This window comes from Vigna unguiculata, chromosome 1, assembly GCF_004118075.2.
Source record: "Vigna unguiculata cultivar IT97K-499-35 chromosome 1, ASM411807v1, whole genome shotgun sequence".
NCBI lineage: Eukaryota > Viridiplantae > Streptophyta > Magnoliopsida > Fabales > Fabaceae > Vigna > Vigna unguiculata.
In genome coordinates, this window is record NC_040279.1 from 33,632,348 (window position 1) to 33,650,891 (window position 18,544).

Consider the following 18,544-nt stretch of genomic DNA (forward strand, 5'->3'; position numbering starts at 1 on the left):
AAAGTTGTAGAAAAAGGTGTAGCTTCCTACGTACAGACAGAGCTACACAAACGGATCTCTGGTTCATTATTTATGAAACTACTTCCGCAGAGAATGAGAACTGCATATTGCTGAGTTAAAAGTGCAAAATTACAGTTAAAAGTTGAAATCAATTGGACTAACGTTATGCTTGGAAATTACTGCTATTGATACCAGTAGACCATTTTCTTGCATTGCAATAATTTGAATCTGAAGCACTTTAATCTCCTACTACATGAACAGCTGGCATTTCTGGGTAGACAATGGGAAAGTCACTGACAGCAGACAAAAGTAATGGTCCTATAAACGATGATAAACAAAGAGACATAGCAGATATAGCAGACAAAGTTTTCCCAGTAACCACACTTCAAACTCACCACACTTCCCACACAGATACAATATGGGAATTGCGGCTTCATCTATACTTTTTACAAAAGTGAGCTTCGGTCTAAGCACTTGAATCTTAATTCATGTGCATCCCACAAAGTTACATTTCAAATTTTGTTTCAGGCAGCAAAATACTCTCGTTCCTGTGTCAAAATTTTAAATGTTTTTCTAAACTTGTAAGTGTAATGTATTTTCATTTCTAGACTCTATGGAAGTAGTCTTCAATATTTAACTGTATTAAGTATTTTCACATGTCAAACTTATTTTAAGATGATGTTTGAATTGTTTATATTCTTTTGATATGTTCAAACTCAAATGTTAATATGGAATATCGTTTAATAAGTCCAAAAAAATTAACATTTATCTATTCATTTTTAAAGTTTGAGGACCAAAATATATCAAAATTTGAGATATCGATGAATTCTAATTTCGTGTTTAAATTTAAAAACTAAAAACATATTTAATCATCTTTAACTTATATAGTTTATATGTCCTTACTTAATTTAAAATATTTGTAGTACATTTTTACACCAAAACATTTATCTCATATATAAAACTATAGATTAACGTAATTTAAACACTACATACCACCGAACAAATAATAAATTTTACTAAAACAAGTAAATTTTAAATGATTTTGATATTATATTAAAATATAAATTTAAAGTCTAACAACATAAGATGAAATTTGTATCATTTATAATCATTTATATAATATAGATTTATTTTATTATGTCCAATAAATTTTAAAAAATAATTTATGTAACTGATTATATGTGATTTAACTCTACACGGTACTATTACAAGTGAATCTTGTTGAAAGCCTCAGCATATTATTGTTATTATTTTATCCATTTATTTCATAATTTAGGCTTTATGGAACTGATTAAGAGATACATGACATGTGGTGTCCCTACTACTAGTTGAGGCAGCTCTGTGGTCTAAGGTTTCTCATAAATAAAGTTTCCAATATTGCTGATTGGGTGTCATGACTCATGGGCAAACGTCCAAGTTTAATTGCAGTACCTACCGATTTAGATCATATGTCGTCAAAAGTTTCTTACTCATTCAAATCTCATAATTGTTTGGTCCTACATAACTTTAACTAACCAACTTGCTTTAAACTTTTTTTTTTTTAGCTTTTCCTATGTTCTTAAAACAATCTTGTTAGAAAAAATTAATTGAAATGATACAAATATAGAATAAATAGGGTTTACGAAGCTTCAAAGAAAACCATTTTATTATAGAAGCTCCGGAATCATTGCCATGCCGCAGAACTTTATTCTCAATGTGCTGCGGACAAACAAAACAATCATCTTTTGTTGTCATGTCTTTTCCTTCGGATCCATAGGGACGACACTGAAACCATCAAAATATGAACTTACGAAGCAACGTGGGCAATTAGATTAGAGCTCTCAAACCGGATAATTTGACCTGATTCGATTTATCATGGATTGATCATTTAGTAAGTTAATTTAACCTGCCTCACCTATTAACGAGTAAAAAAATTCGAATCTGACCCGATCCACCACAGATTGGCTCACGAGCTCTCTTAATTAAAAAAATATAATTTTTAAAATTTTTTTTAGTCAAAACTAAATTATAATTATAATTAAAATCTAAATAAACTTCAATACAGTCCAAATACAAACTAAAATCATAAAAATAACAAATTATCATGTGTTGACTAAAAAAACAATCTAACATGACCTAAATGCAAAGTCAACTTAACACAAAAACACTTGCGTAACTTTATTTGTGGGTTGATGAGCCAACTTGGCTCACCACAAATTTAACTCAAGTGAACCAGATTCTAAGTGAGTCGGGTAAAAAATCAACCCCGTATTGAAATTTATCAACCTAATTCGTGTCAGATTGGCTCGCAAGTTTCAATCTATTTTGACAACTCTGACTTAAATATTATCCGTTAGTTGCTTAGATATTATCCATCAGGTGGCTATGAATTTTGTTCGAATGTTTAAGTTAGAATTAGCTTTAAATCGTCAAATTTTAGCAAATTATAAATTTAGATTAATACCGAATAAATGTTTTTACATTGAAATATGTGTCTCTTTTGTGAAAAATAGGCCTAGCCCTTGAAAATGGTTTTATTGTTTCTGCTTGATTTGGATCAAACATGTTTATGGTACTTTAGCGTAATGATTGATCACAATATTTTACCGACACTGCAATCACTCTTAAAAAGTAAACTAAATGAAGAGAGGAAGAAAAAAAAAGCAAAAGAATAAAGGTGTAGTAGAAAGAAGCATGCACTTGTTAGCCTTTTTGACTTGTCTGTGTAGAATTCAAATATTCATCGATCATTACGTCTATGCTGCTCCCTATCAGCTCGTAGTTTCTTGTCCCTCCAACATTACTTACACACACAAATATTCACCAATAAATATATTATTTTACAATTTTAGATTAAAAACAATGTTCTAATATTTTTATATTGTGACAGGAGCAAAGGAAATAATGAAATTTGAAGTCAGAAATTTATTATACACACAATTATGGGGTATGTTTGACCGTCAATGACATTGTGGAGAGGCAATGTCACTCATGAGTTGCCCTATTATCAAGTAAAATCGCGTGTCATAATAAATTTTACAATTATTATATTTGCTTTGTAGGCACATAAATGGAAAATTTCCGGTCAAACACGAAGTGACAAACTTTAATGTGACACCGCTAAGTAATAAGATAACAACTTAGAATACTATAATTTTTTTTAGAAAATTTTACAAACAAGTGGAAAAAGAAAAGAAAATAAAAACACCTAAACTTAACAAAACGCACGAGATTTTTACATCAAAAGAACAAATACACCTTCAATTTCAGGAAAATATTTTGAAGTAGTGAAAATAATTGGTTCAGTATAGTCCATTGAGTTGGGCAGTGTTAAATTCATCTAAAAATTTTACCAAGCATAGAATCCAGTGCCACATAAGAAGGCTTTTGAGCCTACGTGGTGCAACCAGAGATGACCACGTGTCGTGTAGCATGGACGGAGGATCACACTCCTATACTACTCTTACTAGTTCCCCGCGCAGAGGGTGAGGCCTCCGGTGTCAGTGTATCGGTATTTGAATTGAAACTTCAAAAAATGAACACTATCCCATCGCATTCCCATCACACCTCTCTCCGTCTCTCTCTCTCTTCACGTTTTCTCTCACACTGTTTCAGTTTTGGCTTCTTAACTAAAATCAATCACCTCGCACAATTCAAGATCTGTGCATCTTCACATTTTTTTTTCCTACTGTGCTATTTCTTCATCTTATTTTTTCGTTCTGTTTTTGGTATCCTGAGCATAACATCCTAGGGTTTGTTATCATTTCGCAAACTATTTCTTCCATTTCACGTTTGTTTCGAATCACATTCTCCTGCTTCTTCAACCGATTTAGTGCTTTCAAATGCAGAGACCTAAAGGTGGTGGATCAAGTTCCTCCTTAATTTTTTTTTTTTTTTTTGTGTATGCGCTTTTGAACTGCTTTCTAGCTTTTGCTCAGTGCTGTAGTGTAATAATGCTGTTCTGTTTTCATCATGAATTTCTTGTGTTGTTGTGATGTCTTGTTACTTACGCTGCTTCGCCTTTGATAATTATTTCCAAAGCGTTTTCTGTCGTTCTCTTTATCTCATGCATGATTGAGTGGGAGCCGTTTCTTCTCATACTCTTTCAATTACTACTTTTTATCTTAGATCGTCACAAGTAGTGTGTGTCTCTTTTTAGTATTTTTGAAGAATTTTAGTAATCACTTCTCAATTAAACCCTTTGCCGTACGCGCTCTTGAATCTTCCATCCTAATTTTGTTTTTTAATTCGTTTTCAGGAAGCAAGCAGGTTCATAGACGTAGAAAACTTCAGAGATTTTCCTCTGATTCTGGTTCTTGCAGTGATGGGGTTGCAGATGGAGATTCAGTGAGTTTTCTATTTCTTTCAGCTTTCATCTCTAGACGCTTGGTCACGATTTACTTAACTGCATTTCAGAGTCATGAACCATAATTTCTTAATTGAAGGCTCTATTATGTTCATACAACTCATTGCATTACGTACACCTTATGTGTGGTTGGAGGGTGCGTTTTCTTGTAAAGAAGAATCAGAGAAACTGACTATCGTGAGAAAATGCATTGATTTTTGCAGGGTTCGTTTCAATTGGGGTTCGGGTCCTCAAAGCAACCGTTTGGAACTCCCATGAAGAAGCTATTAGCTGAAGAACTGTCCCGAGAAACTGAACCCAAAAGAAGAGCTCCCGGTGTCATAGGCAGATTAATGGGTCTTGATGGACTTCCGTTGCAATTGCCTGCCAATAAGCATCACAAGCATCTGTCAGAAAATCATGTGAAAGGAACAACACCGGCAGCGAAAACTCGAAGAAGTGGTAAATTATACGGCGGTCGAACGTCTGGAAGAAGTTCAAAGAATCAGCAAGAGTTTAAGGATGTGTTTGAGGTCTCAGAGATCTCAAACATAGAGAACTGTAGGTATTCTTCCCAGGGGTCTGTAAAGTTGAAGATCACTGATGATGAAATGTCATTTGTTGAACAGAAATTCATGGATGCCAAACTCCGTGCAACTTATCAAGATTTACCGTCTTCCCAGGATTCCCATGATACACTCGAGATTTCTAATAATGATCTTTTGCAAAAATACTTTAAGCGGCCAGATTATTTGTTTAAAAGTCATCTAGATGATCTGCAAGGTTCCCCTTCTGAATCACATTTTGATCACATCAGAGTTACCAAATCATCAGATATAGAGAACTATGAACATGGTGACTTAAGCCCGCCGGGCAGGGAGATAAAAGGGTTGAATTACAGTAGATCTCATCAGAAGCATCGTGATGGTTATTCTTCCCATGTAATCAGAAGACAGGATATTCATAGTTCGCCAAAATCATCAGAGCTTCAGTTTAAGGGAAGAAATGAGCCTGATGCAGTCCCAACAAGGATTGTTATCCTAAAACCTAATCTTGGAAAAGTGCAGAAAGCTACCAAAATTGGTTCATCACCTTGTTCTTCACATACTTCTCTGTTGGATTATGGAAAGTATCCTAAATTTTCAGATAGCAGATTTAGGGACTCTGAACTGAATCAAAGGAAAAATTTGCCTGATAATGCCTGGCATTCAAGGCAAAATTCTTTGGAATCAAGAGAAATTGCAAAGGAAATCACAAGCCAAATGAAAAATAATTTGGGTAATGGCTCCATGTTATTATCAACTTCTAGATTTAGAGGAAATACGTGGGACAATAGCTCATGTAGTTTTTCTGGGAATGAATCTCTTGAGGAATCAGAGGTGACACCTGCAACTTTGGGAAAACCATTTTACGTAAGTAATACTATCAGCCCAGCATCATGTTTTAGTGAGTCATTTGTGACTAAAGAGGCAAAGAAGAGATTATCAGAGAGGTGGAAAATGTCACTAAAGTCTCAGCAGGGTCATTCTGTATCCAGGAGTGGCACTCTAGCTGAAATGCTTGCGAAACCTGATAAGGAAATGAAAACAGCTAATTTTGACAGCAGCCCTAGTGGGGAAGGTTTACGTGATAAACTTTCTAACAACGGTAAACCTGCTGGATGGGTTGAACCATTGGGTATTAGCAGTAGGGATGGATGGAAGGATGGATGTATTGGAAGTTTACCAAGGTCTAAGTCTCTTCCTGCTTCATCTACTACTTCCTTCGGAAGTCCTAGAACAATTTTGCGCCATGAAGCTCTTCACGATGATCGATTTATGATCCCAAAGGTAGCCTATAAACGAGAAAGGAAGAAAGTGGTGAAGGGTCTTGATCGGAGACAGTGTATGAATACGAGAAACCTAAAAAGCAAGAAGTCTCGGTGTTCCGATCCATCAAATCTAGAAGGCAATGAGTCATCCCAAGACTTGAATACAATTCAAAATAAAGTGAGGTGTAATCTTGAAGAGGATTTGCCGAAGCAAGAAATGTTGGCCGCTGAGATCGACGGAGAAACTACTGCAGTTACTGAAGCTGTTGCAAATGTGGCAGATGAAAATGCAGTTGTTTCATCTGAATCTTATATTAAGGTGCTTCTTGATCCGAAGTTATTTTATTTTACTCAAAGATGACACTAATGCAGTTTTCAAAGACAATTTAATGCTGCTGTTTAAGCTTTTAGCTTTTTCATTGGTATCCTGATTATATGCTTATTGACATGTATGAATGCCATATTATAATCATAATTGTTTTACTGAACAGGTCAACTTACAGTAAACAGTAAAACACTGACCTATCTTCTCTCAGTTGGCATTGATATTGTATCACGTTAAATTAAGTAATCAATTAATTCACTCGACGCAGATTATAATCAAATTGGAAAAATCCATTTGCTAGGTTGAGACTTAAGTCTTAAGTTAGAAGTATGGAATAATGGTGTGGTGTGGGGTTTATAAGCCCTGGGCTCTCCAACTGTAACAACTAGTTTTTGTAGTATGGTTCTTCCAAGGCTCTTGTCAACTGAAAACCTCATGTTCTAATTGACTTGAAACTGGCTATGAGCGTTGCTGAAAACAGGATGGGATCGCATGAGATGTCTTTGTAATTCGGTGGAAGTGAATAAAGGACAGCTTTGTGCCAGCTATTTTACATTAGTTTATATAGTTTGGTTAATCCTTCTGTATGTGTATTTGTGGAAAATTCCTTTCAAATCCGTTCTCTTAGTTCTTCCATTTGCCATTCATATTTTCAGTAGATTTTCACGGTTATTCATACACTTTTGGTGCTTAAATGAAATGCAGAGTTTTTGGAAACATCTAAATCTACTCAGAAACTATTAGGTTATCCAAAATTGTTTAGATGCTGTAATAATCTAGTGGGTAAACTTCTAAGACATTAGCTTATGTGAGAGTGGTTCTTTTGTCTCAGCATGTCCAATTAATTTGGCCAGTAATTGTTAAACAATCTTTAAAATTCCATATCTTGCTTGACATTTGAAATATTTCAGGAGGTATCAGTTGGGTCTTCCGCTGAAAATTTTGTCCCCTTGCAAACACCTGTATCTGGACTTGAATCTTCATGCTGTAAAGATGCGGATCAACCCAGTCCAGTCTCAGTGCTGGAACCTTCTTTTACTGATGATCTGTCATCATGTTCCGATTGTTTTGAAAGTCTCAGTGTTGACATACAAGGTAACTCCCTCAGACATTTATTTGTATTACTGTATATAGGCAATGTTTAGTTTCCTTGTTCCATCCTTTGTATAGTTCCTAATTTATTCCCTTTTACTCCCTTGATCCTAGTTGTCTGGCATTCCTTCACATTTTCCCGTACTAATTACAGGATTAGTTTAGTATGATGGTTTTTTGTACATACATTTTATCCGTAATGTAATCAAGAAATAAATAGCAAGAGCTCTTGCTAACTGATAGAACCTTGAGAGATTAAACCATTAACTGAAAAGATGTTTTTTGTGATTTGCATTGCACTTGGTCAATGAAGAAACTGGAGATCAAATGTAGTCTCGTGCATGCCCTAATTCCGTTCTAGTTTAAGTGAACTTAATATTTAGCATGGCATCTTTTATAAAATTAAATAAGATGATTTTGTGATTATATTTTTTCCCATGCGATGGCATTAGTGCCTTTTAATTTAACATATAATCTATTAAAATTGGAATTGATGGTTTACCAGTATATTTTTATACATTCTGACTTCATAGCTGCTATTCAATAATAGATTTTGGGCGAGACTCTAATTTTTCATCATGATTGCCTCATTTCCTGTTTTGCATGATGTGAATTAAAATGTCAGACGGGTTGAAATGATAAATGATGAACATGAATGAATTTGTCCCTCATACTTGCATCCATGCTTTGGTTTCAAGCTTTTTTCAATTACCTTGTTGAGCTTAACAGAAAAAATGATTAGAGATTGATTTGGTTTCCTCCTAAACATATTTGTCTTTGATGCTTTTCCTGTTTTCTGATTCCTTGGTTTCATGTGCGTTTCTTGTATTCAGGGCTTCGAATGCAACTTCAGTTACTGAAGCTAGAATCTGAAGAATTTGTGGAAGGATCCGCGCTAATTCAAAGTGATGAAGATGGCGGGGAAGCATATTCAGGAATATCAGAAGACAATGGATTACTTAATGGAGATAGCTGGGAGTCCTCCTACATGATTGATGTCTTGTCTGAATCTGGTATTGATAGAGCTGTACCTGATGCATTTTTGGAAGTTTGGCATTCTCTTGAATGCCCTGTTAGTCTTTCAGTGTTTGATGAGCTTGAAAAAAAGTACTCTGATTGGAGTACTTGTCCACGGTCCGAAAGGAGATTGCTTTTTGATCGTATAAATTGGGGAATTATCGACATATACGAGCAATTCGTTAGTGCACAATCATGGGTAATCCCTTCGAGAGCCACAAATCTTTGTTCTAGTTCTAAATTGATTAAAAGTGGACTCCAAGACTGTTTGTACAGAATGCTGTGGAGTCAGGGAAAAGTAAAGGATACGACACTGGGGAAGGTGTTGGTAAGCGAATTGCAGTGGTTGAACTTAAGAGATGACATTGATGGAATAGTTAGCGAAGTTGAGAGCTTGCTACTTGATGATCTAGTGGCAGAGATAGCTGTTACATAGGCATTTTTGCTCTACGATGTTTCGTAATACATGAATCAAGTAGTAAAATGGTAATTTCGCAAGATGAATAAAAATTGAGACAGTATTATAGTGACTTCCAATATGCATTTAATAAAATGAAAATGTCAACATTTAAACATTAGGGGTAAAGGTTTTTGCCTCCACTGTTGTCAATTGTAAATACAAGGTGACTCCATATTTCTTTGGCACGTAAGTACGAACATATTCTTTTGGTTGGTTTTACCTCTCTAAACAACCCCCATATCCATGAAAATGTTCAAATACGTATAAAAACAAAAACTTTAGAGCATGAATTTTGTTTTGTTTGTTTCCGCCAACACGTGTGTTCATGTCACCAAGAGGAAGATCTAAATTCAGCGTGGAATGTAACAAATAGAAAAAGATTTTGATTCCCTTAAAAATAAACAAGGGAACCGTCACACGGTCTTCAGATAGCTTATGCTAGCGGTAACCGAAAGAGGTGATATTAAAAGCTGATAGTCGATACAAAATCATCCACCATGTAGCTGTCAACATTTCATCACTATCATTCTTTCTCTTCGTGCCTTGTTATTTTCACGTTAGGGGAAAGGCAATTCAATATGGGATATCTCTATGGGTCTCTTGTGCTATATATGGACGTAAAACTCATCACTGTATCTTTCCTTGTATATAGTTTAAATATAGTTTAATAAAGGACTTTCTTCATGCATCCCCAATATTTCTTCTTCACCTCCACATTTTTCTTAAAATCTAAGGTTGCCCTTTGACAATTTTAAATCAATTACTTTCATCATTTTTCTCTCTTATTTAATGAAAACTACTATTCATTCTCTTTTAACCTAAACCTAATTGCCTCCTTACCTCACCCAACCGATCCTCACCTGCCTCATTTTCTAAAGTGCCCTCAAGCCACACTCCTCCTCTTTGTTTTTTGCTCGCTCCTCCTCTTTATTTTTTGTTCGGCTCTTCCTCTTGCCTTCGTCATTTCTCTACATTAACAGGTAATCATATCCCTTTCTCTCTTTGTAGTTTTTAATTTTTTGTATTGTTGCTGCCATGATTGCTGCATCTATACGTATAAACATTCCTTTTTATTCGAGCATAGATCTGTGAGTGAAAAACGTAAACCACAATCCCGAAGTCGGCTTTCGCAAGTGATTTAATTTTGGAAGTCGACCTCCGTAAGTCATAAAATGACAGAAGTGGACTTCTGTAGACAAAAATAAGTTTCGGAAGTGGACTTCCGTATATCACCATTAATAACATTCAAAATGACACTTACGGAAGTCGACTTCCGTAAGCCATCAATACCGGAAGTCGACTTTTGTAGTTGAAAATGACTTTCGTAAGCTGAAATGACTTTTGTAAGAAGAGATAGTGATTTAGTGACTTCCGTAAAAGGCGTGACTTCCGTAGAAGGCGTAGGAGACATGACTTCCGTAAGAGGTGTGTACGTGTGAGAAAATTATCACAGCAAGTCGATTTTCGTAAGCACATGACGACTTTCGTTTATATTTTTTTGTACTTAATTTTAATTTTAATGTAAATACTTTTGGTATTAATTAATTATAATTATAATTTAGAATAATTATAATTTAGAATAATTAAAATTTTAAGTATTTACGATTTTGAATAATTTTAATTTTGATTAATTATATTGTTGAGTAATTACAATTTTAGATTATTATAATTTTGAACAAATTTATTTTAAATTAATTTTAATATTAATTAAATTAATTAAAATATTGATTAATTTTATTTATAATTAATTATGATTTTGAATAATAATAATTAATTATTATTTTGAAAATTTATAATTATTATTATCAAAAGCTGCTTACTACAAGAAAAAAAAATTTACTCACCAGAAGTCGACATCCGTTAAATTTCATTTTCTGATGTCGACTTTCGAAATTTGCGAAATATTCACTTTAAAGACCGGAAGTCCACTTTCGCAACACTAAAAAAAATTTCACTTCACTACCGGAAGTCGACTTCCGTTTTACAAATACACTCTCGGAAGTCGACTTCGTATATGGGAAAAAATAACTTGACTTCCGCAGAAGCTCACTTGTCTTCCGAAAGTCGACTTCCGTAAATAGCCGGATGAAAAATTACTTCCGTAACATGAAATATTAAAAACCCAACTCAATTTTTTCTTATTTTTTTCACCTATAACATTTACCTCAAATATAATTTTATCTTGTAATGGGTACCTTTTTTAAGAAGAAATGAAGCAAATGATGAAATATGAGTGGACCATGAACTACAAAATTCACCACTCAACCAGCAACGAAAGTTCTTCTTTTACGGTGCAAGTGAAAGTGAAAGAAGAGGGGGTGCATAGGTATATATAAAAACACTTCTGTCAATTAATTCAGACAGTCAACTATCTCTGCCACTTATAATTGTTTAATTATTACGTCTACCTTATTAATTTATTTTTATTTATTTAATTTTTCAAGGGTATAAATGGAAGAACATGAATCTTTGGAGGCACGGAAGAAATATTGGGGGTGTAGGAAGAAACCCCCTTAATAAACAATTAGTAGATTCAAAATTCGTAAAAATATTGTTTGGGCCAAAACTTTGTCCAGATGAACATAAGGGTACTGGATTGGGTCTGGGTAAGCCCATGTATCTGGGCTCTATCACTTGGACTAAATGCAGTTAGACCTTCAAGCCCATGTATGCTTCGGGGCATGATGCAAAACTATTACCTTTGAGAGGTATAAATACAAAGCAATGCAACGTCTTCTTCATTTCACAGTCGATTAGGGTTTTGTGCCATCAATGACGAGCGCCATGATCTACTCCGTTTAGCTCCTTTTCTTTTTATTTTACTATGAAAAGCGTGTGTATGTTGTTGTAGTCATATTCATCCTCTGTACTTCTCTGTTTTGGCAAGTGATGAAAAGAATCTTATCCTACACACCGAAATTACTGTGTGGATTTCAACTCCGCTTATTATCTGATGCCGCTCAATTTTATTTTTTTTATGTTGCAGCATGTTAATTTTTTAGTCAGATTGCGCTATTGGTTTATTTAAGTACTGATTGATTTGATTTGAGATTTTTATCTGTTTTATACTTTGAGGTGTATATATTCTGGTATGATGAGTTTTTCATATACGTCTGCAAATACGAGATTCTTCGATGAGTGTATATGCTCTCTCTGACCAGAATGCACATCTCTTTATACACCAGTTTCGTTTGGCCTTTTTCTTCCTGTAATTTTTTTTAATCAACGGTCTTCAGCAAACTTTCATCCCTATCAATTTATTTTTCTGTTAGGTATATAGATTCAAAGTCTTGGTACAGCAGTCTTACACTACATTAGGAGGAGATCATAACAATTTTTTATTTTTTTTTCTTAAATCATTGTTTCTTTTTCTTATTTTATTGATTATACCATTCTTATTAATTTTGATTTGATTAATTATTAATTTTACAAGAATTTAATTATTTAAAGCATTCTATATAAGGCATAATAAATAAATTTATTAATTATTGTGATAATCTTAAGTTTAAGAAAATTATTCATTTATATATCTTATAAAAGAATTTTGTGTTGACAATTCCTTATATACACTATTTATATCTATAACAAAAATTGAAATGTTCTAAAGATCACTGTACATATATTTATTTATTTAAATCAAAATTGTATAACAAAAAATGGAATTATAATGCAAAATTCTTTGAGTGAGACTCGATTAAAACGACTTTTTGGATATAGTGGGCACCTTGAATAGATATTAAAAGGTAGCATACAGTTTGCGAAACGCTTCTTCAATTTGGGTGAGTTTTATTTAGTATATTAATTATCATATATAACTTTTGAGATTGAATTTAATTTTCTTTCTTCATTAATTATAAATATAGTTTGGTGTTACTTTTGTTTTGATATCGATGGCTAAAATGAAAAATCTGAAAAGTGGTATTAGTTTTGATATAATTATTTCTATATGATCATTTGTTAGGAATGAATTTTAGAATATTCATTTGCTATATTTAATGTTGCAATAGTGAGAGAAATTTACATGGGAAGCGATTATTGAAATTAAGTTAGATTAAAATCCGTCTATGATAAAATGACGGTTCATGTTAAATTATATATGAAATACATAAGGATTATCGTTATCTAAAAATATATATAGCTTTTATAAATAATTTATAATTTGATCTAACACTCATACGTCAGTTAAAAGACTGTACAAACCAAATTTTACTGTTTGTATAATTTTGTATAATTGGTCAAATAAAAATTTAATAAATTTTTTATAAAAACTTAAATCTAACTCAATTTCATAAAATTAATTTATAATACTAAAAAATATATTATGAATTCAATTTATTTTTAATTATTATTAAACAACATACGATATTAAATATAAGATGAAATAAAAAAATTAAATTAAACTAAAAAAATAGAAAATTAAATTAGTAATTATAGCTTATATTCTTTTCATAAATAAAATTCCAACTAAATCCCTTTCAAGTTTATTTTCCTAACTAACTCTGTTTCTCCAAAATTCGGTCATGGAGTGCCGAATTGAGGAATTTTGTTCCAGAACACGTAAATTAAAGTGAAAATTCTCAACATGAGCTACGAAGTGAAAACACATATTTCACCATAAATGAATTTATTTTCAGCTTCTCACACAACGTTGGTTTTGAGCTCGTGCAAACCCAGCTAAACCAGTAAATATTATGTGGATTTTGGCGTAACCAGGTAGAAACGCATTCAGCACAAACGCGGAAACAGGTATTGCTTCCTTTTTTTTCTTCTTCATTTCGGCGAATATATGCTCAAAAGCCTTCCAATTGACTAAAACAACAGCCATTATAAAACACATCTATATAAAAGATGTACCCAAGGATCAAAAACCACTTGGGTGCTAAAATGTGGTTATAAAACTACAAACTTCAAGTTTTTTAATGAAGTGTTTATATCTACACTTATAATATCGTTATTAAATTAGTGACATGATTTATTGTCAAAGTTTTTTTCTCTCTCACAAAACAGCAATCATTCCTGTCATCACATTCGTTTATGAAAAAGACACAGATTCTTGATAACCTGCGCATAACCCCCATATTATATACACGGGAAAAAGATACACAAATCATTTTATTGCTTTATGGATGCTGATGATTTCCCTAACACATTATTCTTTCATATTGCAGGTAAAAAACAAATGGCAGTAGAGTAAAATTTTTCAACAGAAATTAGACCAATACAAAACTAAGGTTCCTTCCAAATAAACTCTAATATCTCTTCAAAGCCAAAGTTACAGTACTTTCTAACATTTGTATTTACACTAATTAAATTACTACCCAGTTCGAACCTTGAAATTCTAACTGAAAAAAAGAAGCAGCAGCACAATAATGGCAATATGAGTTAGATAAAATTTGTTTTTTTTGTTTCTGCATAACCGGATCCAACTACTGAAACAGGTTCTGGCCAAAATTGTGCATTCTTCACCTTTGATATGCTTGCCAATACGCTCAAAGGAGTCACATCACCAACCACTGTAACCTTCTTTGCCGCAAAGTCTATGTTGAAGGATGTTACTCCTGTCATGTAATTAACAATACAGGAAAACTAAAATCAAAAGACTCCATACACATGTCTTCTCAATTCAAGAAACAAAGTCCCTTTCATAATTAATCACAACTTTAATGAATTTATGCTAATTGTGTCAGAATAGATGGAGAAATCAAGTTTGATCATTAAAAACAAGGTTTTTAAGTCACTTTAGCCTCTGTACATTAATTTTCATCTGTAAGCCAAGGAACTTTAATTCTGAAACTTTATCTACTCTTACAAAAATGATGACAAAACATCTCGTGTTAAATTTATGGTTCGAAAGAGAAGATTTTACCAGAGTGATTTTCATACCTCGCATTCTGGAGAGATGTTTTCTCACCTTCCCTTCACAACCTTTGCAGTGCAGAGAAACCCTCAAAACTACAACCTGCAAGAAAAATCATTCAAATCACACCCCATTTGAAGTAGTTAAGATTCCTTGACACGAAACATGAGCACATAATTCAGATAGAAAAATCCTAGATAAGTGTTATAGGTTCATGTATGTATAAGTACTAGAATCACAAGGAAAAAACTAACTTTAAGGGTAGATTATGCTATTCTTGGACTGTGATTGAAGTTTCACCTCTGTGATTCACATAAATAAATTTTGTACTGAAACAATTATGCAGATGAGACTTCATTCTGATGGAAGAAGGTTCCAATTCAAACAACATCTAAGGAAGAGTATATAAGTTTTGTATAAAAATTGAACCTGGTCTGAGGAAGCAGATTTTGGAAGAGAGGAGCTAGAAGAGGGTTTATCATGATGAAGGACTTGAGCTTTCTCCTTGTCAACGTTAGTTAAAGCCAGAACAGGATCATAAAGTGATGATCCACCATGGAAGGAAGGCATGTCACTGAGCAAATATCTTGAGGAACCAGGAGGGGTGATCAAATCAGTAGGTGGCCTAGCCCAACTCCTTCTCAGAACACTATCAATGGGTTTTGAAGAGTAATTGTTTGTGATGTGTTCAGTCAATTTTTCCACACTACTTTTCTTCTTTTGATCAAGACCCTTTGTTGCATGTTTCTTTTTCTGGCCACTTGGCTTGGAAGTGGAGTTTTTCTTAGGCTTGGGGAGATGATCATGCAGAGGTTTGGAGTCGATGTGGGGCTTAGGAGAAGAACTGGGGACAATGAAGTCTCTGGAAGGTGTTCTTCTTGGATCTGTGATGATGGGGTTGTGGCGATCAATGGCTCTGCCACCAAATTGAGCAGTGTTGGAAATGGAAGAAGAGGGTTCATCCATGCTAAGACATATGGCTGTTGAGGCCTGTGATGCACAGAAGATGTCTATGCCTTTCATATCTCGATGATGAAGGGTAAGAGATTTTGGTTTAGAGAATGAATCTGCAGTGTAACAAAGGAAGAGATAGAGAAGAAGGTTTGAACCAGAAGGAAAGTTGGTACTCACTGCTTTTAAGCTTCAATTTGGAGTGAGTGAGTGAAGTGAGGTAGGTTGAGATATAGAACAAAGAGAAAAGATGTAAATATTTTTAGTATCGTGTTTCTGATAATTCTCAAAAATTAATTATCTCATCTGCATATTTTATATAATACAGAAATAAGTGGTGCAAATTCTTCAAAACATTCCATATACGTATCTTATATCCTAATTGAGGCTTTGTCATTCTCTTAAAAGGGTAAAGATGCAGAGCGAAATCATCAAATTTATGGAAAGGCAGAGAAAACCAGAGTGATTTTTATGACATGCAACCAACATTACTGTTGCTTTAAAGAATGAAAATGACACAAAATAGGTACACTGAAATTGCCTTAACTCTTTGTTTGTTTTCATTATGCAGAAAAAAATTAAAAACTTTCAGTGCATCTATTCTTATACATATAAAAGTTTAATTTCAATGCATTCTCAATTCATCAGAAATCATTCTTGAAATAATTTTGAAAATGGTTATGATTCATTATTATGAGTGCATGTGGTGTTTATTTACCCAATTTATATATTCCAGGCATAGTACTTTTTGTGTCTTTTTGCACGGGTGTCTAAATGTTTGTGATTATGATTGCTCCCATAATAATACTACATGGTAATTATTTCTTGAAGTAATGATTTTGTGCAACAACATATGCATACATGGAGGTGCAGACATGTTTTGGAATGACGTGAAGTTGCAGCGACATGAATTTTCATTTTATGTGGTGGCTTGAATTGAATGGATAAGAAAAACGAGGCACAGATTACTAAAGCACAGTGAATTTGGGTAATTTTCTGTTGCAGTGTTGGCTTGTTGGGCATGGCCTACACTATTTACCTACCAACATGCAGTTGACAGAAGCACTTTATAGAACATTGAAAACTTAGTCAGAGGAAACAGCACAACCATTAAGTACATTCAGATAGCAATTTGTGTTTATTGAAGAAATAATAATGCTATCTGTGAGACACAAAAACAAACCAAATCAAACAATTTTAGGGTTGATGATAAGCATGAACATTTGATGCTGGGACACAGAAACTGTGCAACTTGAACACAATGCGAAGAGGAAAATCAAAAACATAACACATTATAAGATTCTAATGGAACAAATTCTGCCAGTTAGTAAACCATTTCGAATTTTGCTTTCTTGTGGATGGATGCGACGCAAAGTCGCTTTTTTTTTCTCTTTTATCAACTGGAAAAAAAAATGAACGAAATTCCCTTCACATATTCATGGAATCGGATGCTTCTGTGGCTCTCTTCCTCTTCTTTTTTCCTTCTAACTTTATTATCTTCTTCCCCCATTTTTGAACGATAGCCAATGTTCTGCACCCACTATTCAAAATTCTCTCTTTCTTTTTCCCCCTTTATTCTGTTTTCTCTTCGATTCCAATCCTCAAAGGCTTTAGAGATAGAGCAGAGCTTTTGTTATGTGTCACAAGGGGTGGAGGCAAAACTCTTATAATAGAATTTAGATCTAATTAATCGGATCATGTGTGGACGTGTTAATTTAGATTCAGATTTTATAAGAAATTTCAAACGAATCTCAACCTTTAAAAAAAATGTTTCATTTAAGTCGTTGAAAAAAATAATAACGTTATTTGTTATTTATTAGTCATTATGTCTGGTATGAAATCTTACATTATTAGTGTTGTGTGATAAGATAATGTCACGTGTCAATATCATTATCAATTGTTATTATCTTCATTTAATATAGTCCTCCTATATGTATATTTATTCTAACTTAGTCTCCACCTATTACTTTTTTATTCAATTTAGTCCTATTTTTTTTTAAATAAAACAATATTGTCTCTTTCTTAAATTTAAGACAAAAGTTATTATTTATACAAATGTTATACTGATTTCTTTTTATTGAAAATGACGTTTTAATATATTACATTTTTCTTAATCGTTAACTCATGTTTTGTTAATCATGACTTTTACCACTTAATTTTGTAAGTCATATTTTAATATATTACAATTTTCTTAATTATTAACTCATGTTTTTGTTAATCATGACTATTACCACTAAATTTTAATATAAATATCAATACTTAATTTTGTAAGGTAGGTTTTAACGTATACATTTTTTTTTATTATTAACCCATGTTTTGTTAATCGTGAGTGTTACCACTAAATCTTAATATAAATATGAGTACTTAATTTTGTAAGTTATTTTCAATAAAAAAGTATCAATATAACATGTATATAAATAATACATTTGGTGTCAAATTTAAGAAAGAAACAATATTGCTCTATTTTGAAAAAAAATATATATTGAATCAAAAATATACGAGGGACTAAATTGAAACATTAATACATATATGATGACTAATTAAAACCAAAACGATGTCATGTGCAATGATACTGACACGTGGTATTGTCTTTCTACGTAAGACTACAATGTCACACGTCATACCAAAGATATAACATGTGACATTTTTTTTTCAAAAATAAAATTAAAATATTAAAAAATTATAAAAAAACATATATTAACATGTGA

At 33.0% G+C, this 18,544-nt stretch overlaps 2 protein-coding genes and 1 non-coding gene across 3 annotated transcripts; 2 read left to right on the forward strand and 1 right to left on the reverse strand.

Annotated features, from left to right (window-relative positions):
• Positions 1–3,479: 3,479 nt before the first annotated feature.
• Positions 3,480–9,098, forward strand: LOC114182338. The gene is made up of 5 exons (XM_028069231.1): positions 3,480–3,837; positions 4,238–4,326; positions 4,549–6,453; positions 7,371–7,554; positions 8,385–9,098. The coding sequence occupies exons 1-5, from the start codon at positions 3,822–3,824 to the stop codon at positions 9,002–9,004; spliced, it is 2,814 nt and encodes a 937-aa protein (XP_027925032.1). The 5' UTR covers positions 3,480–3,821; the 3' UTR covers positions 9,005–9,098.
• A 2,808-nt stretch (positions 9,099–11,906) lies between these two features.
• Positions 11,907–11,989, forward strand: LOC114165670. The gene has a single exon (XR_003599750.1). It is a non-coding gene; the product is annotated as a small nucleolar RNA R16 (small nucleolar RNA).
• Positions 11,990–14,214: 2,225 nt separating this feature from the next.
• On the reverse strand, positions 14,215–16,255 carry LOC114173125 (protein SODIUM POTASSIUM ROOT DEFECTIVE 2-like). Its single transcript, XM_028057357.1, has 3 exons — positions 15,315–16,255; positions 14,912–14,987; positions 14,215–14,586 (listed from the first exon to the last, which is right to left on the reverse strand). The coding sequence occupies exons 1-3, from the start codon at positions 15,906–15,908 to the stop codon at positions 14,411–14,413; spliced, it is 846 nt and encodes a 281-aa protein (XP_027913158.1). The 5' UTR covers positions 15,909–16,255; the 3' UTR covers positions 14,215–14,410.
• Positions 16,256–18,544: the final 2,289 nt, after the last annotated feature.

Excerpts from the sequence above, each read along its gene's own strand:
- LOC114182338 (XM_028069231.1), top strand. Across the intron at positions 6,454-7,370 it reads CATCTGAATCTTATATTAAG|GAGGTATCAGTTGGGTCTTC; the intron begins GTGCTTCTTGAT and ends GAAATATTTCAG. Across the intron at positions 7,555-8,384 it reads TCTCAGTGTTGACATACAAG|GGCTTCGAATGCAACTTCAG; the intron begins GTAACTCCCTCA and ends TCTTGTATTCAG.
- LOC114173125 (XM_028057357.1), bottom strand. The coding sequence starts at position 15,908 with ATGAAAGGCATAGACATCTTCTGTGCATCACAGGCCTCAACAGCCATA. Across the intron at positions 14,988-15,314 it reads AATCTGCTTCCTCAGACCAG|GTTGTAGTTTTGAGGGTTTC; the intron begins GTTCAATTTTTA and ends TTTTTCTTGCAG. Across the intron at positions 14,587-14,911 it reads ACATCTCTCCAGAATGCGAG|GAGTAACATCCTTCAACATA; the intron begins GTATGAAAATCA and ends ATTACATGACAG.